Source organism: Odocoileus virginianus, chromosome 4 (assembly GCF_023699985.2).
Source record: "Odocoileus virginianus isolate 20LAN1187 ecotype Illinois chromosome 4, Ovbor_1.2, whole genome shotgun sequence".
Classification (NCBI taxonomy): Eukaryota; Metazoa; Chordata; class Mammalia; order Artiodactyla; family Cervidae; genus Odocoileus; species Odocoileus virginianus.
The window spans coordinates 64,777,973-64,804,875 of NC_069677.1; the positions used below are offsets into that span (position 1 = coordinate 64,777,973).

General features: G+C 35.8%; 2 protein-coding genes and 1 pseudogene across 9 annotated transcripts in view; 1 reads left to right on the top strand and 2 right to left on the bottom strand.

The window, feature by feature from the left end:
• Positions 1-19,433, bottom strand: part of TRPC1 (transient receptor potential cation channel subfamily C member 1) — a 59,748-nt gene extending 40,315 nt beyond the window's left edge. For 2 of the 6 annotated variants that reach the window (XM_020887144.2, XM_020887143.2), the window contains exons 1-3: positions 18,818-19,433; positions 8,043-8,197; positions 1,595-1,696 (exon numbers count right to left, since the gene is read on the bottom strand). In XM_020887144.2, coding sequence (XP_020742803.1) covers positions 1,595-1,696; positions 8,043-8,197; positions 18,818-18,992 — 432 coding nt within the window. In that variant the 5' untranslated portion in view covers positions 18,993-19,433. The remainder of the gene's footprint in view (positions 1-1,594; positions 1,697-8,042; positions 8,198-18,817) is intronic. The other 4 variants (XM_020887146.2, XM_020887145.2, XM_020887147.2 and 1 more) reach the window with 4 other exon arrangements.
• A 148-nt stretch (positions 19,434-19,581) lies between these two features.
• LOC139034791 (S-phase kinase-associated protein 1 pseudogene) lies at positions 19,582-26,801 on the top strand (annotated as a pseudogene).
• Positions 22,090-26,903, bottom strand: part of PLS1 (plastin 1) — a 127,289-nt gene continuing 122,475 nt past the window's right edge. For all 3 annotated transcript variants that reach the window (XM_070466636.1, XM_070466638.1, XM_070466637.1), the window contains 2 exons: positions 24,520-24,644; positions 22,090-24,285 (listed from right to left, as the gene is read on the bottom strand). In XM_070466636.1, the coding sequence (XP_070322737.1) occupies positions 24,150-24,285; positions 24,520-24,644 (261 nt within the window). In that variant the 3' untranslated portion in view covers positions 22,090-24,149. The remainder of the gene's footprint in view (positions 24,286-24,519; positions 24,645-26,903) is intronic.

Genomic DNA, 26,903 nt, shown 5'->3' on the forward strand with positions numbered 1-26,903 from the left:
CTGGAGGACGGGTGACAGAAAATTGAATAGGGTTCTAGACATTTCTGATCTTTTGAACAGGAACTATACTATTAGCTCTTTTTTCTCTACTCTGTTGGTTGCTTGCTACCACTTAAAATTAGCTAGAACTATCCCTGGGAGAAAATTATGCTTATACAAACTTGTCATAATTTAAATGAGGGAAAAATATTTCAGTTAATATATGATAAAGTATTCAATTTAGGGAAGCTTCTCATCTTTCTCAGAGTATGGCAGATCATTTGCAATCAATTTATAATTCTTTCTTAAACAATATTTTTCTTCTGATTATAGCCAGCTTACAGCACTCCCAGAAATTATTTTTACTGATTATTTCACTATATCCTCACCAATAATGATGTTATAACCGTTACATTTTGATACATACACAGCAAATATCTCATTTTTACAGTAGAATTTATTGCATTAGTCGTGACTATCTTCTTAATCACAAAAGCAATAAAGAAAACAATATCCTTAATTTGGTAATGTGATGACTGCTGTTAGGTAACATTTTGCTACATTTCCATTCAATTCCTTTTCTATGCATATTTTTAACCTTGGATCATACTATATATACAGTTTACTATACTTATTTTTTTTACCATTCTGTACCAATGTTAGAATGTTAGGTGCTCCTAATTATTCCTTTAAAAACACTGTTTTAATATACAGGTAGTTATTTATATTCAAATCTATTTTGGGATGTTTAGATTATGTCACATGGTTTTTTCATTGCTACAAATAAGATTACAAGTAACATTTTTGTCTACATTTCTGACCATCTCCTTGACAAATTCCTAGAGGAGGAAGTGCTAGTTTAAAGAATATGAACATATTTCTTGTTATTGACACTTCCTGCCAAACCACTTTTCAAACTACCTTCTTTTCCAGTGGTGTATGAGACTGTACTACTCCTTTGCTATCAATAGTTATTACTTTTTAAACAATCTTTGCTCTCTGATAAGCAAAAATTGGTATTTCATTAGTAAGATTATCATTTTGCACTTTGAGATTTTTCCACATCTTTTATTGATGTTTAAGTTTTTCATCAATTTATCTAATATTAGGATTATGAATTTGAGATACATGCTAAAAATATCTTCTGAAAGTTACCCATCTGCTTTCTAATTTTTCCTGAGGTCTTGATTTCAGAAGTTTAACTTCTATACAACCAGAGGCTGTGCTACTATGATTTTTGTTCAAAGTCCTTCCCTCTCAAACAGTTAAGTATTCACCTATATTTTCTTCCAATTTTATAGTTTCATTATTTATATTTAAATCTTAAATCCACCTGGAAACTGATCTGTATTTTCAACTTAACCTGCAGAATGTTCCAAACTAAAAATAATGGACTGCACCAACAAAATTCTAGAAATATCACGAATTTTAAGGTTTCCTGAGAGCAATAGTAGTTATTCTTGCAAATGTCTACTTACTTTAAAGTAATATTTTTACAGAGTAAAAAAATCTATTTCTTTAAAACGAAGTAAATTGAAGGGGAAGAAAAAATGGCAATGGGGCAGATCTATTTTGGTTTAAAAATTCAAATTAATAAACATTTAAGAGTACTAACTACTATAGTTGGTCTTGATGATCGTTTTGGTCGATGATTAAGTAGTATATCAACAGCTCCCACTACTTCAGAGTCGATTGCCACCAAAAGTGCATCTGCGGACTTTAAAAAAAAAAAAGTTAAAAATGAAAATGGAGGATAAAAAGGTAAACTATTTTTACTAATTCATAAAGAAAACTATTTTTTAAAAAAATTTAAACTGTATTATATACAGTAATACTGAATTTTTAAAAATTTAGACTATCCAAATAGAACATTTGCTTGCCTTAGCAGTACTTCTGTGTACTACAACACACACATTTTTATCCTGGTTTCACTGCATGAGCTGATCAAATAATGAATGCTTGATAGCGGGGTTTATTAATGAAACAGGGCTGATATAGGTAGTATTTAAAGTTGAAATGTTATTTTTTCCAAGATGTTTATTTACTCTTGAACTTTAGATCAAAGAATCTTAACATTCCAAATCTATAAAAGAAACTGCCAAGAAAAATTACTACAAGCAAAGGATTGTGGTCAGTCTAATAAAAGCAATAATCAATATAACCATGAAGTTAGGGCACGATGGAAAATAAGAACAGGAGGAGCCCGCTGTTCTCATCTGTAAAGCACATATGGCTGGCTGAAATCATGTAAACCATGGCATTAATATTAGCAATCTTTCTTTTTTTTTGGCCTTGCTGCACTGCTTGTGCTTTCTTAGTCCCCTGACCAGGGATTGAACCCAGGCCACGAGAGTGAAAGCTCTGAGTCTTAACGACTGGACAGCCAGGAAATTCCCAATATTAGCAATCTTATCAAGTAAAAGTCACAAAGAATTTTCTCTGAGGAATCAATGTCCTCAGAGACAAGGAGAAGTGACTTTACAGTTTTACTCCCAAACGATAGCTCATTTTGAAGCTTCAACTCTGATAGGAGGAAGAAAGTAAATAGAAGAAGAGTAAATGGAGACTTTTCAGCTTTTCAGTGTAACAAAATCTTCAGTCCTATTATGGTACTTAGCAACTGAGATCAGATTTTCAGTTTCATTTTGTTTGGCTTAAGGAAAACCATAAAGGCAGAAGCAAAAAGTGGGGATAAGTAGCAATTTAATCTAAGAAAACACTCAGATTATTTTCAGTATATACATTTTTAAAATTATTATAATATTTAATAACTATTCAAATCAACATTATCTCCCATAAAAGTGAAACTGTATCAGCTCTTTAATCTTTGTAGCTGAAAAGACTAAAGCTTTCATCCACTTTATCTAGATGTTAAAAATAGGACTAAAAATGGCAGACTTTATCTGGATGTCTAAAAATAGGACTAAGAACCCCAAGGAATGGGATGCGGCCACATTCAACCATTAGGAACTGCCTGTGTATTCCCATAGGAAAAACTCCTCACAGTCATGGGAATTTTAATTCATTATTTTATCCCTTAAAACCTTTAGGTTTCATTGAGCTGTAGCCTATTCTTTAAAATCTAGCATTATTCTGCTTTGCATACATTTCTAACTTCAGTTTGATACTTGGTCAAGTGAAACAAACAAAAAGAACCATGTGTTCCATTCTATTAAACAGTTCATTTATGATTTTTAATTTTAACCTATAAAGCTAGCTAACTATAGTAATGCCACTGCTCTCAAAGTCCAAATACCACGCAACTCCAATCATCTGAAACATCATCATGAATTCAGCTGTAAATTTCTTCCCAAACCATACTGAGCTGTCACAAACTAACTTCATGGGCATTATTCCTTAGAAGGAACTGCCTCAACCACACTGACTTAAGAGTTGTCTATAAATAACAGATATCTGGCTCTCCCAAGTACCCTTCTGGTCTTTATTGAATAAGGGAACAGCTAGATTAAAATCAACAAAGAAGGGAGGAAGGACAAAAAATTGCTAAAAGTTGATCGTTGAGAAGATAAAATATCAGCATAGCAAAAACACTACCAATTCAAAGCAGTCTGAAACCATTTGATGTAAGGAAAAACATATCAATAATTTCAGACTATAAGAAGCAAATAAAATGATTATACTCTTGATGAGTCCCACTTATGATGCTAAAGTTAAATTATATTCAGATACACTATTTAGTAAAGAATAAAGATTCATGTTAAATCTTTCAAAGCTTAAAAGGATAAGCTTCAGGTAGAGAAATATTTATTTACATAAAAAGTCAAGTAAATAAGGAGTTGCCATTGACATGTTCTATACAAATGCTGTTACTTGATACATAAAAAGGTAGTTCTAAAGAGGAAAAATTATTTTTAAAATATCTGTATGTACACAAAATGTCCTCATAAGTTTTATTTCCCAATTTCTCAGATATTTGGCTATTCTTTATTAAATCTGCTTAGTACATATTTATCATTAATGGAGTTACTCCCTCCCTTCTCATCTCAGACTTTGTCAACAATTCCCATACTCTTTCCTCTAAGCTCAGATTCTCATAAATTATTTATTTTCTTACCAATGATAAATTTTCCACCTTGGTATTCTATTTACTGCTCTAGTCTTCTATGGGACCCTGGTCCGTCATTCGCAGAAATACCAAATCCTAGCCCCTACTTCCCAAAACATGAAATACTTCCTCACTCTTTGCTAACTTGACTTGATCCTTTCCCTTGAGCAAGACAAACAAGGTCCCTGCTGTCAAGCAGCTTATTTGGTGAGAGAAGTTGTCGTTGCTGTTTAGCTCTTTGCAACCCCATTGACTGCAGCCTGCCAGCTCCTCTGTCCATGGGATTTCCCAGGCAAGAATGGAGTGGGTTACCATTCCCTTCTCCAGGGGATCTTCCTGACCCAGGGATCGAACCCGAGTTCTGCACTGCAGGCAGATTCTTTACCACTAAGCCACCTGGGAAGCCCATCTTCCTCTTACCACTCAAGTTTTCTCTCTCATTCTGCCAAACTTCTCAAACTCATGCGTGTCATTTTCTCTAATTCTACTGATGCCTGAGTTTCAAAATCCAATGGCCTCTCCTATCATTTTCCTGATTTCTAACCAACTAAGAAAACTGTTTCTTTGGTTTTTCACAATGGTCCATGATCCTAACTCCTTTAATGAAATCCTCTCCTTCTAAAGACGTTTATTAATGTAGATGCTCCCGGAGAAGGAATCAGCACTAGTTGTTTGCTCTTCTTTGTGATTTCATCCATTCTCATGGTGTCGGACCATCCCCATGCCCATGACTGCTGTATTTCTCCAGCCCAACCTCTCCCTAGAGATGTAAGCTTTCCATTGAAAACTGCCTGATAGCCCCAAAATAAACAAGGCTAAAACCAGAAATCACAGTTCTCTGCCACAAGTCTGACTTAGCTTTGTAACATCCTGTTTTCCTTTCATCATTCTCCCAGTAACCCATGTTTATGATTTTCAGATCATCTTGGACTCTTTCTCAATCCTCCCTTCCAAAGTTAAATACTAAGTTCTATCAATTCTTCCTTCACAATCTCTCTTACATTTGCCATTATTTTTCCCCTATTCTCATAGCCACTATTCCGGTTCAGGCTTTAACCTCTTTGTATCTGGATTACTATAAAAAACTGCTCACCCAAGTTGTTTATAGCCGTCCCCATTTCCTGTTTTTTTAATCTATACTGAACACAGCCACTAGATTAGTTTTCCTAAAATATCACTGTATATATCACATCCTTTCTCAAAAATCTTGTAATGATCCCATTATTTATCACATAAAACCCAAATTCCTTAGACCAGCATTCAAGCCCTTTTCATCAGTTTTGTTTTAGTTATTTTTCCAGATATTTCCACTACCATCCAACCCAAATATCTTGTCCAAAAAGACTAAGTCAATTCACTGTCTCAAGAACATACATTGAACATATCTTTGTTTATATCCTTCTCTATATTCTGTTCCCCTCCTATCTATTAAATACATATTTTTTACAGTAGTTTTAGGTAATAGTGTAAAAACATGGACTCTGGCAGTCAGAACCTGAGTTCAAATTCCAGATCTGGCATTTATGGAATAAGTTTGGGCATGTTACTGAAGCTTTCTGTACCTCGGTTTCCACCTCTATAAGACAAGGATAATAGTAGTACCCAACTCATAGGGCTTTTGTAGGGATTAAGTGACTATTTGCAATTATTAGTATTTCAAGGCTTGAGCTCAACTGACACTTCCATGAAAGCTTTCTTGATAGTGCCAATCCACAGTGATCTTCTCTTTCCTATGTTTCCAAAACACTTACGGTAAACCACTAAAGTTTAAGAATAAAATAGGGTTTCTCAATAGTGGCACTACTGACATTTTGGACCAGATCAATCTTTGTTGAAGGGCTGTCCTGTTCACCATAGGATCATTAACAGCATCGTTACCTTCTACCCACCAGAGGCCAGGTACAAACCCACCCCTTAACTGCAAAAGCAAAAATGTTCCCAGATATTGCCAATGTCCCTGAGGGACAAAATTGTCCAGTTGAGAGTCACTAGTACGACACAAGATAAAATACATGAAAGCAATTTATAACCCCTAAGCAATATACAAGGATCAATTATCATTACCACTCAGTACATGTGAAATACACTTTTCTATTATTTAATTGATTTAAAATTCATTGTTCAATTTGTTTTAACATACTTTTGTACAGAACTCATGTTTTACTTATTCATTTCCACAATGACACCCAATCAAAGGTTCCAGACATTTGTTGACTGAGAAATAAGACACAGGTAACCCAGGACAGGACACGGTGAACTAGAAAGAGCATGGGATTTGCAGACAAAAGATTTGGTTCAAATCTTAGCTTTGCCCTTATTTATTTTAGAACTTTGGGCAATACATTACAGTCTGTGAGCCTCAGTTTTCTGCTCTAAAAAACAAAACATCTGTATAGGCTGGCTATGACGTTCAAATATGTTCAGGTATCTGAAAGAACCATGTAAATTACAGAAATTGTATATACAGACTTACATATAAAAAGAAAATGATTATTGTACCATCTTGTATATGGAATCATCAGAGACTTTCCTTGTAACCTTATTTTCTAGGTAACTGAAGCTTATGCTTTTAAGTATTTAACTTTAAAATTTAAGCAATTTTGACAGAATTTTTCTGCTTTCAGAAGTACTATATATATTCCTCTTTCTTCTCAAGCAATATATACTGAATGCAATTTAATTTTCCCTTACTGACTCTGTGCTATTGTTATAAACATTAATTACCACTCGAACATACAGTTTCCCTTAGAGATTATCAGGTATGTAAGGCTGTTGATCTCCTTAAACAGAGTCAGAGGTACTGTGCCTAACTCTGTTCCACTGTAGCCTCATGCCTCTTCTGTTGCTCCCATAATTCTTGATGGATTAGAAAACTAAGTAAGTTTGTTAAAAGTGTAATCTAAAATGAGAAGAAATAGACTTTGAGAGAAGATTCCAGATAAAGTTCATAAATGGGAAACCTCATCACATCTAATCTGGCTGCTCAGGGGTACTTTTTACTTACTTTCTGGTTCTTGGTGGTATTCTGGATAAATGAAATTTCTGGAAAAGCAATTTTTTTTCTACTTAAATATGTATATACAGAGATGATACCAGATGTTGTAATACATATATATATATAATATTTATAATAGAAATGTATATAGGACTAACCTATTTATTTTTTAAAAATCTATGAGTATTTCCTGATATCACTCTTTAAAAAGGCCATTAATTTAAAGCTACAACACAGCAAATGCTCAAACTATTTGAAAGGAAAAAAAGAGCCAGAATTCAAATGCAAAGTCCCATGATAAGCAAAACAAAAAGGAAGGAAAATAACATTAAATTTCCTTCACATCTCTGAACTAAACTCTTTCAAGATACACATGCCTACTTTTTTACCTGAACTGATATGACAAGCAAGACAAGCAAGAAAGGTCAATATTTCCCAATTTAAAAAATTTCATTCACATTTAGTTATAAGTAAACACTAAATTTCAGACAAAAAGAAAAATTTAATTAAACTTAGGAGAAAATCAAAGTCAAACTGAAAATTGCTTTGTATGTGAGAAGTACTTTGTTCTTTTGCTTGTAAGTTATATGGGCCACAGAAATACCTGTTCCCCTGACACTTCCAGAACATTTGTACTATTTTTAGATATATAAGATAGATAGTAACAATATAAGTAATAAAAACAAAGTCATCTTTAATAAGTCATAATAATTTACCTCTGTTGGATGTTTTAAAACATATAAGATGAGGAGGTGTGAAAATTGGGGAAAAAAATCAAGTCAAAATATTATATTTTTTAAAGAGGCTTTTTTTGGTTTGTTTTTAAATTTTTAGTAGCTCAAAACAAAAGGTGAAAGAGAGAAGAAAAACAGAAAGGAAGAAGGAAAAAAAGGAAGGAAGGAAGGGAGGAAGGAAGGAAGGGAGGGAGGAAGAAAACTAGAGAGAAAGGACAGAACATGGCAGTACTTAAAAGCTACTGGAAAAAATTATCTAGCCTTGTACCTGACAACCGTAGTCCAAAAGAAGCTGCAGTATATCCAAGTTTTCGTTTTCAATAGTTATGGTAACAGCATTTCTCCCAAGCACATCTACGCAATTTATGTTCAAGTCACCTGAACTGTTTTCCTCCAAAATCTTTTTAACCATATAATAGTCACCTAAATAACAATACACAAACATAATTTAATATCCATAACACATTAAATAAGAACTATAAAGAAAACTTAGCTTGATGATTTAAAAGATTAAAACACCTAAACTCATTTTTGTATATGGAACTGCGCAAAGAAAATGTGGAAATTTCCTTGCTGAAAACTTATACCCTGATTTAAAAAAGATACGCACATCAGTAACAAACAGAAAAAATAGAAAAATTTTAAATGTACAGTTTAAAATATAAGTTTTTTAAAATTCAAAACTGATTGATAAGGAGAAAAACTTTTAGAAGATATTTAAAGTAATAAAGAATGTCTAAAAGTACAGACTGAGTGCTAGAGAAATAAGATAGAAAGGATTTAAGTTTTATATCTCAAATACATACACAAATTTAATTGTTAAATGGTTAAAAACAAGATCTAGTAATAAATGGAGGCTGTTATGAAGAGGTTTTTACAGGGGAAAATACACTTTGGAAAAGCAGTGTGAATGTATATATGCTCGTGGGTATGCACAGTAAGAGGGAAAGATGCCCAAAATTCCTAGTCTCCTCCCCACTCTACCAACACACACACACACACACACACACACACACATCTCATTAATGAAGCTGTTTAGATTAAATGATGGGATATTCAGCTCACAGAACTTTAAAGCCGGACTGTGATTAATGCTTGTAGAGGCCAATGTCAGACTATTTCAAAATGAAATCTGACCTGTCAGGATTATGTAGATTAGCTTCTGCCTCACTCTGCCCCACATCAAAACAGCTAATGAATGGGGGAAAATGAGAATAATTACGGAGTAATCATTTTCACAGAGGGCCCACTATACTTGTCTGCTAACCAGCTGGCAGTAAGTAGAAGGGGAAAAAATCAAAAGAGAAATGCTAATTAAATGGAGGAAAAAAGCTAAGTGGGTTTTGCTTTATTTCATCTTGCTTTTTAAACATAAGATGAATAAACCATTTAAAGTGACTTGCAAATATAGCTGTTCCTTGGCAGTCTATGAATAAGAAACATGAAGAGAACAATCAGAGTGGAAACCAGAAGGAAAAATAAATGAATGATTTCATGATACAGAAAGAGAAATTCTAAAACTGGACTGAGTGAATAACAAAGAAAGGTAACAGATTTTTTGTTGTTGTTGTTAACATTTCAAATTACACTATTATTTTTAACCAGTGACTTTTAAGTCCTCATTTTTGGAAGGTGTTGAATGGTAGTTTTCTTGATGGTGTATTCCTTATTTCCCTCAAGAAAACTGGTCAGAAAAAGAAATTATTTCCTCAAAGCACTATTAATTTATATTTAAATACTAATGCTCCATGGCAAAAACTTATCAAACACTTCGCCAAGTGAAATTCTGAATCACAAGTTGAACCAACAGTGAACATGCAGATAGATTAGTGAAAATTTATCACTAATCCTAGAAAATAACTTTAAAACCTGAATTTATTTCAGTGTCTTAGTTGTAGGAGACTACTACCCATAAAAACTCTGGCTCTATTTTCTTTGATTTCATGATGTGCCTAGGTGAGGAACAGTTTTTTTCCTTTATCCTTGGGACTCACTTCTTAATCTGACTCTGCCCTTCATTAATATGCAACATTTTCAGCCGTTTTCTCTTGAAATATTGCTTCATTTCCATATTACTTTTTCTCCTATTGGAACTTCTTTAGGTATTACGTTAGATCATCCCATTCCAAATTCTGTGTCTCTAAAGGTATATTTTTCTTCTTTCTTCCTCTCTTTCCTGCTTCAGGATAAATTCTTCACATTTCTCTTAAGTCATTTATTCCTCCATTAACTGTTTCTGCTGATTACTCCATTTTTTTTAATGACTATATTTTTTATTTCTCTAAGCTTTATTGGATTCCTTTCCAAATCTTTTGATCTACTTTCTTACGTTTTCATTATTTTAAGCTTTTTGTCATTTAAACACTTATTTTATGGTCTCCATATGACAACTGGGCTTCCCTGGTGGCTCAGTGATAAAGAAATCCCTCACCAATACAGGAGACATGGGTTCGATCCCTGGGTCAGGAAGATCCCCTGGAGAAGGAAATGGCAACCTATTCCAGTATTCTTGCCTGGAAAATCTCATGGACAGAGGAGCCTGGCAGACTACAGTCCAAGGGTTGCAAAAGAGTCACATGACTTAGTGTCTAAATAACAAAACACAATAATTATCTGAGGGCCTTATGGATTTAACCCTATTCATTGCATCACTTGTGATAATGAAATTTTCAGTTGGGTATTGCAAACTCAACTTCATGCAGTTTAACTTTGGGAAACTAGGTAGCCTAGTTTGAAAGCTTGCCCCACCAAGGATGTATGTGTTGCTTCTTCCAGATAACTCAGAGGTTTTGCTACACTATGAATCTTTTTTTATATTAATTTCTCAGTTTAGGTTTTCCCAGAACAAGAAGTTAATATTAATTTAAATTCCAAGCCAACAAGAGGCAGGAACATAGTTACAAATTCTTAGGGAAATCTTATTTAAAAGCTTCTTTGTAGTCTCCCTCTGTTGATGGATGGGTCCTTTTCCTCATCTACCCCTTTGCTGGAAGTATACAGTCCTTTAAGGATCCTGGTTTCATGCGTGAATGCTGTTCCAACTCTCCACTTTGTACAAACTCAAAGCTCTGTACCTTATTTCCACACGGGCATTAAAATTCTAATCCCAACAATGCCCAGACCATTAACTTTTGCTCCCACCCATAGAGCAGTCAAATGTCAGCTGACACACTCCTCTGTTTTTCTTTATGTTTGAATTTGTTTTCCTTACTCTCTTGAAAGCTCAGTTGTTCATTGAAATGGATGTTTGCTATATTTTATCTAAAATTTCTAGGTGATTTGAAACAGAAGGGTCTTCAGATTATTTAGTCAGCCATACTGTTAGAGACAGAAAGGTATAAATAACTATATAAATATAATTCTTACATGATTTTATAAATTTCATGTATAATAAATGGTCAAAAACAACTGCTTAAAACACATTTAAAAGTTTGAATTACTGTTTAAAAAGTAATTTGTACTGCAAATTCAGATTCTACGGATTTATGGTTTCAAAGACTATTTCCATTACAGTCAGGGCTATACAAGGAAAATATAAATAAAATTTATAATAAAAACTTTATTAAAATTTCCACCCTGCCACAGCTGACACACTCATGCAAAAGAACAACCACAAACTATAGTCACAGAACCAATAGGAGACCTAGAGTGGTTCCTAAGCATTCTACCTAAGTTTAAATTTTCAAGCCATTTAAAACAATGTACTGTAATTTGAAAGCCCAGAACAGTCTTAATATTTATAAGGAGTGTATATGTAAGAAGAGGTCAGTAAATTTAAAATACATAGCAAGAAGCTAGTTATAGAGAAGGATTACAAGTCTTATGGGTCAGGCAAACATAGCAATGTTTTTCATTTTACACTGAAGTTGCTTTTGAAAGTTACATACATCTTTTCGAATACCACATACAGAAGGAAATGCAACATGATCCATTTACTTTTTTGGCTAGATGGTTGTCTTTATTCAGTGAAGGAAAAAGAAACTTTCAATCAATTCCACCAGTAAACAAACTCAACAGCAAAACTTCTCAGTCCCTTCTCCAAAATGTCTCCCATACTTATCTACTTGTATCCATGTACATACACTACTACCCTCAGTCCAAGACACCATCATCTCTCTCCTGGACTGACATGGCTGCCTAAACTCTACCACAGGGGTCAACAAACTTTTTCTCTAAAGGGCCATACAATAAATATTTAGGCTTTGTGGGCCATACTATCCTCATTGTAAGTATTCAACTCCGCTCTTGTTGCACAAAAGTGGCCATAGACCACATGTACACAATGAGCTTCAATGTGTTCTAGTAAAACTTCATTTATGGACACTCAAGTTTAAATTCCATATAACCTTCACATTATGAAATATTATTATTCTTTTGATTTATTCCTGACCATTTGAAATGTATGTAAAAACCATTCTTTGCTCACAGGCTTTACAGCGACAGGTGGCGGGTGGATTTAGCCTGTGGGCCCACCTCTACTCTGGCATCAGCCCTTTAATCCACTCTCCACCCAGCAGCCAGAGTGATCATATGAAAATCAGGTTTTAATTCTCAAGACTTTTAATCACACTTTAGTAAATTCTATAATCTTGACTGTTGCTTACTAAGCCCTATGGGACCTAGGGCTTGCTACCATTCTGAATTTACCTAGGAGTCACTCTCCCTCTCACCCACTATGATCTTTCTATACCAGAGTTTTCCAAACTGCAGTTTGCAACCAATTTGCAGTCATGAAATCAATGCAGGAAGTCCTAACCAACAATTTTAAAAAATGAAATCGTATATAAAAATACCAGGGTAATTCCACAGATCCTTAGCAACAAATTTTCTCTGACCAACTTGATATATTCACCCTGGCCAACTTGAGGACTTCCCTGGTGGCTCAGATGGTAAAGCGTCTGCCTACAATGCAGGAGACCTGGGTTTGATCCCTAGGTTGGGAAGATCTCATGGAGGAGGAAATGGCAATCCACTCCAGTACTCTTGCCTGGAAAATCCTATGGACAGAGGAGCCTAGTAGGCTACATACAGTCCACGGGGTCACAAAGAGTCGGACACGACTGAGTGACTTCACTTTCACTTTCAACTTGAGAAAGTGGAGAAACTTTATGGTATTAATGAATAACTGGTGGCATCTCATTTCATTTCCTGGCATATGATGGTAAATTTCAACATCACTGAAATGGGAGCACTCATGTTGGTCAGTTTAATTTTATGGTAACCAAATTTTCAGTTAGTTATGAAGTATGAGATGATACATCTGTCAAAAAATCTGGTTTTCAAACCAAGTTTCTATAACTTTTTGACTATGGCACATTCAACATTCTAATTGAACTATTACTAACGATGCTTAAAGCAATTTTATTTATTAAGAGGAAAAAGAATAATGAGATAAAAAATACAGTGCCATGATCAAATCCAATTGTTGGCTCTAGAAATGTAAGTAGTAACAATACTGATTAAAATGTTAACTCCACAGCAAACTTCAAATTAGTTTGAACCAAATTCTTAAAAAAAAAAAAAAAAAACTACATGTAAGACTTTTAGAATAAAAATGATTTAAAAATGTAGCTTTACCAAACTTGCAAAAGCCAATATTTATCATAGACCCCTAATGTATTTCCACTCACATTGCTATGAATGAAATCTTCAAACTCAGAAGCATGGTATACTGAACTGTCCATAGTACTCTGAACATTTTTGTAAAAAGACAATTATTACTGTAATTTCTTAGTCATTTATATCTGTTAATGAAGACAAGTAATGATAATGAATATCACCTGACAAAAGAGCAAAGCTGAAATGCTTCAGGAAAATATTAATAGTGCAGAAGGTAATGGTTAATTTTTTAGAGTAAATTAGTTTATAAATTAAAACTGCTAATATATTCTTGAATCTATTAGAAGCAATGTTTACTTTGTAATTACAGTCTGGAATATGATTTGAGATGCAATTCACAGTGATGTTACAAGTACTATAAAACTTTAGTTAATATCAGGTATGCAGTATTACAGTTTCATAAATGATTTACTTAAATGATGTTGCTTAAATTTAATCTCACACATTTAAATTATACATATTTATAGAACTGAAAAAGTACACTAATGATCAATATAAATGAAGCTACAAAAATATAAAAGGATTAGTAATGAAGCAAATATGACCAAAAAACAAACATGAGTTTGTTTTTCTTTAACAGAAGCTATTAATAACGGTGCTGATCACCATTTTAGAGGTCATAAAGTTTGGGCATCCAAAGAAATTCCACTGAATTTCACAACTATAGGACATGGTATTGCATAACACCACATATTAGTCCTGATAATTTGTTTATGTCTTTAAAAGTCACTACTTAATCACCTCTTAATGATTTTGAACTCAATGCATATTAAATTACTAATCCTAGAATTTAAACTTCTTAGTATCAATATATCTGGTGAAGTCAGTTATAAGGAAGATATTTACAATACTGGAAGCAGGGAAGAAGAGGAATTATTTCTAGGTTGCAACAATATCCATGCAATAAAACCTAATCTTTTAATATCCTCCCCAAAGTTTATAATATCCTAGGTAAAGGGGTTTGGCTTGGATTACATTTGTTTAACTTCCCAGATAAAAGACTGACTGTATACTAAGAATATCCCATCTTCCAAATCACAAATAGGCCATGTAGTTAAATTGAGCATTTGTTTCTTCCCTTCAGACAGATTTATTAGGCCCAAACATACTTTTTTTTTTTTTTTTCCAAACATACTTTTTTTCCTTACTGCTCCTCACAAGAGAGCATCTTCATTACACAGGAAACTACTAAAAAGATAGGGATGTAGCCAGTTATTTCTTGATAAAGCACCTTTACAGTGCCTTAGCAAAATTAGCTTGATAAATGTTATACATTCAGATGATGAACTGTAGAAAAGAGCAGCAAATTAAAAATGAAATAAAGAAACACTTGTGGAATCACTACAAAGAAATACCAGCAGTACAGAACTAAGAAGCAGCTAGCTGCTCAATGATTAGTCTGTTACATACTATCCACAAGATCTTGGTGATTTAAGAGTCTTTTTTGTTAAAATAACTGGTGATTTGAAAAACTCTCTTGTCCAAAATACTTACACTAATGATAATTTGTGAAATGTTTGTAGAATTGTGTCTATAGTACCCTCTTTACCTCTCCTCACTGCAAAGTCTTATCCCGTCACACCACATACCTCATTGCATTAGGTGTCCCTTGTCAACATAAAACTTCTCGGCAGTTTTACCAGTACTCCACACTTTTTCTTCCCACTGCCGTCCTCTCCAACCCCAAACACTTCAAAGTCTCTTTTCAAACAGCTTCTTTAAAAGTCCCACTAAATACATTAAGTAAAAGTGCTATTAAAACAGCAGCTTGACATCACCTCTCCTGGAAATGTTACCCATTTTAAAAGCACACTGAAACAAAGGCAAGCAAAATTTAAGTGGAACCCAGGCATCAAAGCATGCTCCATACAATGCAACAAATCATACCACAAAGGTGACACAAGACTCTAGACTATTAAGGTTAAGCCCAAGAGTAAGGGTGAAATTCGATTCTTTCCATTCCTCCCCTGACTCCTGAATGCTGAAATTCAAGGGCCTCCTGACATTAATTGCAAATCGAATTTCCAGAAAATGCTCTCCATGAAAAGCTGACAGGGACTGAATCCAGACTGAGTCCTTTCATCATTTTCTTTTTCTGCACAAGAACTGATGACCAATCATCAGCAAATTAAAGGATTTATACTAAAGCTACCATCTACTCAAGTTACTTTCAAAGAGCATACATAGCTTAGGTGCTTCCTAAATAAAGGCATTAATCTTTTCTCCAGCCCAAAGGCCTGAAGTAGACCACTGTCTCCCACAAATAAAAGTGGCTCATTACCACACTTAACTTTCAATGAAAAAGGAAAAAGACAATGGGTGGTAAGAATCACTGCTTAATACTTCATATAACACATGTATAGCTGCTCTTATTTCAATTAACTTTTACCTCTGAATTGCAGCATTCTATGTCTAAAAAGAACATGCGTACTCAGAATTTTACTAGGTGGTTGGAGCAGACTTAACTTTACAAAACTGGCACAGAAATCTTCAATTTACTTTTTCTTCTAAATTTTTTAGAAAGAACCAATGTTACCTTTAAGATGATTCTGACATACTTTCAAGATCACCAACAGTCACTACTAAGTGGCCACTACCTGGATCAGCACTTCCTAGATCTATAGAACTAATTTACATAAAAGCCAGCTATACACACTATAAAATCAAACTATAAAATCATTTTTATTTCCTATTTTTTTCCTTTACTCCTTAAACTGTACACAACTTTCAAAGAGCCACCCATCTACTAACAAACACATACCACCGCATCTTCACAATTTCTGCTTTAGGAATTCTCAAGTGGAATATATTATGAACATTTTACACATATAGAGAAAAACTGCCAAATGAAAAAGGATGAGAAACACAGATAATCTAGAGCAAATTTGCTCTCATCCTTTTTTACTTTTACTGGACAAGTATAATCCATGGAAACATCAGTTAATAAGAGACATAGAGAGCAAGTGTAATTTCCAACCAGTAAGTTCCAAATATGGATGTGTCTTTTCTAACACAAATGATTTTCATTCATTCAACTACAACTAGATCAAAAAAACTCAGTAGTTTAAAGAGTATAGACTCAAAATAGATCCTAGTTATACTACTTCCTAACTAATGCAACCTTGGGCAAAGTAATTATAAAGTTTTCCTAAGCCTCATTTTCCTCATTTGTAAAATGGGGGATAACAACTTATCTGGCTCATGGGGTTGTGAGTATTAAATGAAATCATCTATGAAAAGCATATAACTCCACCTAGAAAGCTGTCTCAGTAAATGTTTGCCATTTGGTTTGATGAAAGCTCCAAAGTAACAGTGGAAACTATAGCCACTTTAGGAAATTTTTCACTTTTAGATTTGGTTTGGGTAACACTGAAAAAGGTTTAACAATATTAGTGAATATAAACAAAAAAAAAAACCCCTGCTATCACTAAAATTTATTTTTTAGCATAAATGTATATCATAAGTACATGTAAGAAATAAGCCATTTTTCAAAATCTAACCCAAGAATTCATTTCAACATACCTGAAACAAAAAATACCTATTTCATCTCACTTGTTAAAAATTTTTTTAATTTATAATGGGAGAGAAAAAGCATATTTACTTTTCACCCTACCTCCAAAAGCCAAATCTCTCCAAGGATCTTACTGATGTTATAAAAAGGAAATTAACCAAGAATACCAAGGCTATTTCAACTGGCACGACTTGATAGGCTACAAAGCTATCAAACATTAAAACTCCTTTGAGATATGTCATGCAATAATCCTAAATATACAAACCATACAAGTATTTACTCAAGCTATGTTCCATTATGACATTCCTCTGTCCTCAGTTTGACAAGAATATTAAATTGCCTCTCTTGACACAATCTCTGTTTGCTTTAAAATAACCATTGCTCAGTAAGCTGGGTAGAAAGCAGCAGCAGCCACTTAGTAATTCTAGTATAACACAATCTGTTCTCCACCCCTCACTCTGAGTCCCCCCCCCCCCCCCCCAGAGAAATTTCAAAGGAAGAGAATTCAGACTATCCACTCCAGAAATACTAAAAATTTTACATAATCCACAGACAGGTGATATTTATGAGGTTATACGTTTCTTTACATTTTCAAGACTACTCCAAACTGTGTCCATGGTGGACTTCCACATATGCTTGCATCATATAATTTAAAACTATTACATAAGACCATAAAAGTTACTCACAATGGACACAGGTAGACTTCGCTTATACTTAAATGTGTTTTCTAAAAGTTGTGTAAATAAAATCCTATCTCAAAAGCAGTTAACTCCTTAACTCCTTAACAGCAGTTAAGGAGGCTGTCATTTATTAAAAAAACAAAGAAACAAAAAAAACCCTCTGTAATCTTTTCACAGTGTAAGCTGCCCTTTGGGTTTATGTTTTGGAAGTTTGCATGATCCTAAACATTTTTCCTAAGTAAGCATGGCCGCTGGAAGCCAACCTGAATAAATTTAGAGAAGTTAGAATGCTTTTTTACATGTAGGAAATAAAAGCAGTCTTCGGGCAATCAATTTCCCATTCTTTTTATTATATTCATCAATAGATGAATGCTTAAGTGAAGAGACTTTATTATGGCCATAAAAGTGATCCATTTCCAGATTAAAAAAAAAACATTAAATATATTCCACATTTTTGCTCTGTAATTATTTTGTTTGTCGTTGTTTAGTCGCGAAATCCTGTTCGATTCTTTCACAATACCTAATTATTTTGTACTACCTGTATTTCCCGAAAAAGAATGAGGAGCAATAAACCTTTCTCTCCACTAAAAACGCATGAACAAAGCTGTTTCCGTAAATGTGGAGAAACTTTGGAACTTAGAATTTTCGGTAAAATCCTGTCTTTATGTCCACCTAGGATACTAATATGCCTAATCCCCCCCAACAATCACAGAACACTAGGTGGCTGGAGTTAAATAATACAAGTAATGTTTTTAAAAAAAAAAGAAAGAAAAGAAAACAAAAAACTGAAAGCCCATAAGCAAGAGAAACCCCAAGCATGGGATTTTAGGACCGAAAAGTCCCAAACTAGACAAAACCTCTGGCCTTCCAGAAAGAACTGAAACCCCAAAGGGGAGATCAGGAGACTCAGGTGGGCAGTAGCGGAGGTGAGGCTGAAACCCTAGCAGCGTCTGGGCTCCCACGACGCTACCTGAAATCCGGACCCCACGAAAGGAGACCGAGGGCAGAGGGGCGCGAGGCTCCGAGGGCGGCACCCACGGCTGCTCCCGCCCTTCAGCTCCGCACACACGAGGCAGAGGCGGTGCCCGGCAGCCCCAGTGATGCAGCGGGCGCGGGGGGAACAGACGCTTGGCGGGAGAGCAAGAGGGAATGCCCCAAGTTGAGGCCGGGAACAGGATGAGGAGTGTGGAGGGCAGGGGCATCCAAAAGCGGAGAAAGGGGCCTCGCTCTCACCCTTGTCGCACGCCAGCAAGAAAAGCTTCTCATTCAGGGTGTTCTCCTCCTTCACCTCCCGCACATCCTTCAGCGCCATCACCTCGTTTGGCGACGAAGAGGAGGATGGGGAAGAAGGCAGGGAGGAGGAGGAGGCGCCCGAGAGGTCCGTGCTCGGGTACAGGGCCGCCATCATCGCGGCCCATGAAGGGGGCAGGCCAGGGGACGGGGGCGGGGCCCCCGCCAGCCCCGACCCCGATCCCAGCCCCGCCCCCCGGCTGGAAAAGGGATGAGTCGTTCCCACGGCCGCTTCTGCTCGAGGCCCGTTGGCCCCGAAGGGCGTCGCCTCCCCACGGAGCCAGCACTCGCCTTCCACTGACAGCCCCAGACTGGTGGCAGCGCATGCGCGGCCCCGGGGCCAGCGCCCCCTCCCCAGCCGCCGGCGCCCAGGCCGAGCGGGTCCGCGCCCGTCCGGGGACGACAGGGTGGCGCGTGCCAGGGCGGCAGCCGAGCGCGGGGCCGTGCCAGGAGCCGCAAGGGCCGCGCGGAGGGCGGCCCGGCCAGAGAGGACGACGAAAATCGGTGGGAGAGGAGCTCCAAGAGGAGATTCTACACGCGCCGGGCACCAGGGCCCTGGGAATCACCGGTCGAGCAGGGCAAAGGGAGATGTTCGCGGCTCTCCTCACGTCATCTTCCGCTCAGCGCTAGCGACGACGACGGAGTGGGCTCGGCGGTGGGTGGGGCCTGCGACGAAGGCGGGGTCTGCGAACACCCCGCCCTCTACCCCTTGCGCTGCCCGCTGGAAAGCATCCTTGCAGCCCAGGAAAAGGAGAACGGTTGGGTGCACCCTCTCGACACCCGGGCTGCAAGTTTGAGGTAATTTCCCTCGCGGTCTCTGGATGCATACATGGAAACATGTGGCGGGGTGGTTTGTTGAGCCTCTGACGACTTAACGCTGAGTCGAAACCCCTAGTGGAATTGTCGAATATATTGCATATTCCTTTGTCCTCTGGCTAAAGCAAAAAGGACAGGACCCTTGCCACGTCACTACACCTGTTTGTGTGCAAGTATACTGGGCTAGCTACCCTCGTTTCTAAAACTGTACTTTTTTTAAAACTAGTTTGTGATATAAAATTTGCGTAATATTTCTGGTGTCATACATTTATTTGCCTGTAACCGTTGGATAAGCACATCATTAGAATCTATCTACGTCACAGTCCTTCCAGTGGTTTCTTGTTCATCTTCACATTTACTATTATAACTCAGATTTTAGAGGATGAGTGTTATGTAAGCAAAAGCTAACTGAATGCAGGAAGTGCTGCTTTCTTGAATATTTTTTTTTAATTAAACTTGATTTAAAGCATATTTTTTCACCTTTAAGAACTGGGGGAGGGGGGCTGAAAATTGTATCCCGAATCGTTTTCATTGCTTTCCACAGCCAACTGTGCAAAAATCTAAATTGTGCCCTTAGTGCTTGGGTTTTTAAGGCAATATATAAATTTACTTGAGTATCTTATATTCGAGAGAAATACTTCGTTCTTTTCAGGTTGACTTGCTCCATCCCTGTCCTGCCAACACTAACTCCCAAATTTCCTAAATATATCTTCCTCGGTATGCAAAGTCCTGTTTCCATCATCTCTGAGATCTTTAGTAGCCTAGACTGGCCACCTTTCCAAACATTTTCATCTGTTTACTTCAAAATAGTTATCTACTGAATCATGTTAGCTTTTCCTCTCTTATCCCTAGTAGATCATAAATCTGCCCTTCTCTAATGTTTAACACAGTTCTAAGTTTGTGTATCTGGTGGACTGTCAAAATTTCTCATAATAAATCTGGCCAGTGAACACAGTGGTACATATTTGTTACATGTGTGTGTGCTCTTTGTAGTTCAGTAAAATATTTTTTCTCAGTAGCCGGACAACTGTAACCCTGACCCATCCAAAAGTTCCAGAGTGTTTAATGGTAAAAATTCAGGTGGCTCAGAACTATAATCAGTAGTTTTTTCAAGCTTCTGGCTTTAGGTGATTTCTTATCCATAGGATTCCCTCAGGGGGTGGACTGACTTCTTAGATTCAGGGGAATTCCAGTGTACTTTAGGAGCTGTCTTAGGAAACATTCTAAACAATTAGAGGGTTTTTCCTCCTTCAAAGTAAGCTAGTGTTGCACCTGTATTTTCAGATGTCTTGTTTTGAATCATCCCAGATGCAAAAGATTCCCTTGTTTCTCGTGTTCATTTTTATCTGGCATAAATTGGGGTATTTTAGGATCCTCTATATTTTTCATCTTTGATATGAAATCAGTGATAGAATTATAATGAACAATGGCATGCAAGATTCAGAAGCAGCACATTACTTAAACTAACTCGGAACCTCAGGTACCAAAGAGAAGAGCCATTACAACTCCAGTTGGAGAGAAAATCCAGGTTCAGATCTAGTAACAGGCCCTATCTTCATCTCCAAACTCTCTTCTTCTCCCTCACTATTCTTAGGCCACATTTACATATTTCTTTTCCTAAAATGCCTGCAAGACTCTTCCTGCCTCGGAGCCTTGCACTTGTTCCTTCTATTGAATAGTTATCATCTGACTTCTCCTCATTCATATCTCAGCCTGAATATCACAATCCTAGAGGCACCTTTCCTGACCTACCAAACTAAAATCATCTTTACCCCAGTTCCGAAGTCCATATCACATTACCCTGTTTTATTTCTCTTATTGCATTTATCACCATCTGCAGCTCTTATTGTTTACCATCTTTCTCCACTAGGAAATAAGATTCATGAGGCCAGGAAACTTTTGTCTGTATTTTTCTCAGTTGAATCTCAAGTGTCTAGCATTATACCTGGATCATAATAGATGAATTTATTTTAATGAGTTAATTAACTCATTATTTCATCACAAACTAAATTTGTAGTAATCATGCAGTTGATCTTTCCAAAAATTCTTCCTACTAAAGAATCATAGAACCACCTTTGCTCCTCCCAAAATAATAAATTTTGTTTGTTTTACTCAAGCATAGGGATTTTTTTTTTTAATTTAAAGGGATCATACCCCAAGATCAAGTGGGATATATCCCAGGGATGCAAGGATTCTTCAGTATATGCAAATCAATCAATGTGATGCACCGTATCAACAAACTGAAAGATAAAAACCATATGATCATCTCAGTAGATGCAGAAAAAGCTTTTGGCAAAATTCAACACCCATTTATGACAAAATCTTTTCTGGAAAGTAAGTCTGTGAGATTAATTTTCAAAGTTATGTATTTTTCTTTAAATGAAATAAATACTGACACATTTGTACATACACGGAATTTTATTAAATTTTTTGTGAGGAAAAGAACACTCTAAAGTGCCAAATTTCATGTAAATTAGAGAACTTAGCAAATATGGTGAAAAAAAATCAAAAGGGGAAAAATGATTTAAATAATCTCACAAAAGAGCAAGAACACATCTTCATATAAGACAATAATCATCAAACGATAAAATTAGGAAAGGAAATCTTTTTTCTTTTATAGGAGAATATATTTCAAAGTCCCACCTGTTGATGATTTCATTCAAAAAAATTTCTATTCTAAACATATGAGTAGTCTCACTCTTACCAACGTCTTACCAACATGTATGTTTTAATACATGGTAGATGGGGGATTTAGACTACTCATTCACAGTGAGATAGAATGACAGCATTTTTTCTAGTACAGAAGTACTGCTCACTGGCGAAAACGGTGGAAGATGAAGGAACTAGACTTCTGGATTCAGTTGTTAGGAGCAGAATCGGTTGTTGCCAAAAATTCAGACAAAAATACATCTGAAGCATCGCTACTCCCAAGTGACATAAGTATTAATCAAACATTGCCAATTTGAAGGAAACTGGGAAAATGTGAAAATATGCTGAATGTTAGCTTTGTGTTATTTTCTTTTAAAGATATTTAATGGGCATATTCTAAATTATTTACGGCTAGAATATCAAAAATTAGCATGTGTAACATGAAGCTAACAATACAGCATCAACATGTCTTGAGAGCTGTAGCCACAGTGTTTGGCTATAAATATTTGAAAGAAGTCAGTTGAAAAGTAAGTACATGCATATCCAAAATGAATATTTCTAAAAGAAATCTTCATGTACTCGATAGCTACAAACTGAAAAGTGTTTCACAGCTAGTGGGGGCACAATAATTATTTCATGGTTGGCTAACTGACCAATACAGTCCTCCTTCAGTATACAGAGGATTGGTTCCAGGAACCAACCCCTGCCTCGCCACCCGCCACAAGGATACAAAAATCCACAGGTGCTCAGATCCTTAATATGAAACAGTATTTGTATATAACCTACACATATTCTCCCATGTACTTTAAATCATCTCTAGATTACTTATACCTAATATACAATGTAAATACTGTGTAAATAGTTGTAAATACAATGTAAATGAGATGGAAATTATTGCTGGCACTTGGCAAATTTAAGTTTTGCTTTTCCTAACTTCCTGGAATTCTTGTTTTTTCAAATATCTTTGATCTGCCGTCATGGGAATCTATGGGTGTGGGACCATCTGATATGCATGCATCGGATATGGAGGGCTGTCTGTATACATACTATTTAAGAAAACCTGGGTAATTCAGGTGCAAAATATATATACGTACACACACATATTTCTCTAATAACATCTTATCTCTCTCTATATATATATGTATCTGCATGTCATGCAGTATATATAAAGTATCATGTAGTTAAAATTAAGTGTTAAGTAAAAAGCTCCTGCTATTAATACTTATATAAGAGAATGAACTTTGAAGTTTATTCATGAGTTAGTCCTTATATAAAAAAAGTTTAGTGTTAACAATACTTGTCACTTAAAAATTTTAGACAGTATAGAAATTTACAGAAAAGTTTAAGTTTTGGACCACTTTACATAGTTGGAGGGAAAAAATAAAAGGATTAAACTGGATTTTGACTCTGAATACATTTATGATCAAAATCAACACACACACAAAATCAAAACATATTTCACATCAGGACCTGCAGAAAAATTCTTGTATTGATCATTTTTGAACCATGAAAAAGAATGAATTAGTCTTGTTTTAAGGAGACTTTAAGGAAATGAAAATAATCATAAAGTATCATCTTGAAAATAAACATATTCTATTATCAGTATCAACTGGTAAATTTAATTGTGTTATCCAAAAAGACCAACAAATCCTAACTAGTATGAACAGGCTATTAAAATCATTAATGATTTCTACAACTATTTTGAGCATACAAATAATCTCTGGTTTTATACCCACTACATTTCGGAATTCTGTAAACTGTGAGACATTCAATGTGTTTAATGTGGCAGAAAATCATATTAAATGCTTTATTATTTTATTTTGTTCAGTCCTTTTCCCATTAAGCATGCAAACACTGTCATAACCATCTTTGGTTTCACTTCCACAAGGTCATCAGGTAAGGCATATATCCGGGCACCAATCTTTCGAGCAACAGAAATGGCGTATCTTGAAAAGACAAGAAAAATATCTTGGTATTTGTTTTCACTTAATATATGTTAACAAAAGAATGAAATATTTTGACACAATTAACTTTACAAGAAAGTTAAATTTCTGAGTCTTTAAATCATATTCCCCATATAAGTTGTATTTAAAAACATCAATTTTTAGGACATAATACTTCACATGTAAGGACTAAAAATGAAACAGCCACTATGTTCTAATATAAACCATAAGGCTTACTTCGCATTGTTCAGCTTGTCCTCATCAGAAAGGTCTTCTCTCTTAATCATTTCTTGACGAACTGCATTTGGTGCAATGGCATCTATTAAATCTAAAACAGGTAAGCTAGTGCTAATGGATTTGTCCTAGAAAATAAAGATGAACATTCATAAACATCTTTGGTGCATGTTAGACTGGAAGGTCATAGCCATATAAGTAAAAGCAGTTCAAAAATTTTCATTATACTTAACATTCAGCTATTCTGCAATGAACAAACATCACAAACCATTTAAAATATGCTTTTCCTTTTATCCTTGCAGAGCTTACAGCATAGAGAATGGTCACCATACCTGTAATAAGGTTTGGGGATATGACAGTTTCTGAAATATGCTAACTACAGTATCCATTCTATAAAAAACAAACAACTTTCGAAAGGGAATAGATGAAATTTAAATGAACAGTTTTGCAAATTCTAGTAGTATTTATCTTAGACCATGGATTCCTAAGGCTTCACTTAATATTTTTCAGAAAGAAAAATTAAAATAATAATGAAAAGGAACTAATATTTACAAAGGCATTATTATTGTTGCTTTACATGTTTTTGTTTAATCCTAACAGTCTGGTAATAAATTAGAATCTCTCTTTTAAAGATGAAGAACATGAAGGTCAGAGAGCTCAAAAGACCTATTCTACAACCAGTCCATACATAACCAGTATTTGAACATACAACTGTCCAACTCTAATGCCCAAGATTCTTCATTTTTGATGTTACCTCCAAAGCAACTAAAAATGGACAACGAAATTCTAATGGATAGAACTTTGCTATTGAAGTCAGAAATCATGGGCTGGATTGATTTTACCATTTACCAGTACTTGAACAAATTATTTGTTCTGTCTCTCAGCATGAATAGTGGCACCTGTTGCTTGCACCAGAGTCCACTCATTCCTCACTACTTTCTCCAGCCTGACAGAACCCACATTTTTACTCTGAATGCATACTTCCCACACATGGATGTGTGCTTTAAGGAAAACTAACCCTACCACAGCTCCAAGGGTGACCCTGAATTAGTGTAGACCGTTTATTCTGTGGGTGAGGTGATAAACTTATTCTTTTTATGTGTAGAGCATACTGTAAATAACAGATACACTAATATCTATGGCATTAAAATTTTGGTGGGGGTGGAAATTTAGGAAGAAAATGTTTAAAAGACTCATTAGGCAGACAAGAATGAAAAAGGTTGGAAAAAATAGTCTAAAAGAGTCAAAGAGAGGAATCCCATCTGATTGCTATATCTGGGCCTAATTTTTATATTCAAGAAGAGCTATGGAAAGCTAGCAGCACCCCTTCCTGAATGTAAATAAGAGGATGAAATGTTTGTCGCAACCAGCAACTATCCAAAGCTTTAGAAGGAAGCTGACCCTTTGGATGGCAAAGCAGAGGTGATAAAGGCCTGAAAGGGCGCCATATTGGCCTTGTTCTCCGCCTTTAGGTTTTGCTGTTGGACGACGCCTCCCTGCTCACTTCAGCCTCCGGCCTTCTCTTTGAGACCTAACACCATGCCTTCAATTAAGCTGCAGAGTTCTCATGGAGAGATATTTGAAGTTGATGTTGAAATTGCAAAACAGTCTGTGACCATCAAGACTATGTTGGAAGATTTAGGAATGGATGATGAAGGAGATGATGATTCAGTCCCCTTGCCAAATGTTAATGCAGCAATATTGAAAAAGGTCATTCAGTGGTGCACCCACCACAAGGATGATCCTCCTCCTCCCGAGGATGATGAGAACAAAGAAAAACGAACAGATGATATACCTGTTTGGGATCAAGAATTTCTGAAAGTTGACCAAGGGACACTCTTTGAGCTTACATTGGCCACAAACTACTTAGACATCAAAGGTTTGCTTGATGTTACCTGCAAGACTGTTGCTACTATGATCAAGGGGGAAACTCCTGAGGAGATTCGAAAGACATTCAATATCAAAAATGATTTTACTGAAGAAGAGAAAGCCCAAGTATGCAAAGAGAACCAGTGGTGTGAGGAGAAGTGAAATTTCGTGTCTAATACTGTAACACTGTGAGGATTATTCCAAATACTAGTTGCACTGCTTTGTTTGTAATTGTTAATATTAGAAAAACAGTCAACAAATGCAGCAGCAAGTCAATTGTATTAGCAGAATGTTGTCCTCATTGCATGTGTAGTTTCAGTACAGTTCCCAAACTTACGGCCCAGTTTCTTCTAGTATGATTGAAAGTTTCTTTTCTTTGCTCTGAATAAAATTGAACTGTGGGTTCCCTATAGAAAGTGGCATTTGGGGCTTTCCCTTTTTGTAAAGCAATTTCTGCCTAGTTTATTGTCCACTTAATTTTAGTTCAGTGACTTTTAAAGTTGGCATTGTAAATAAAG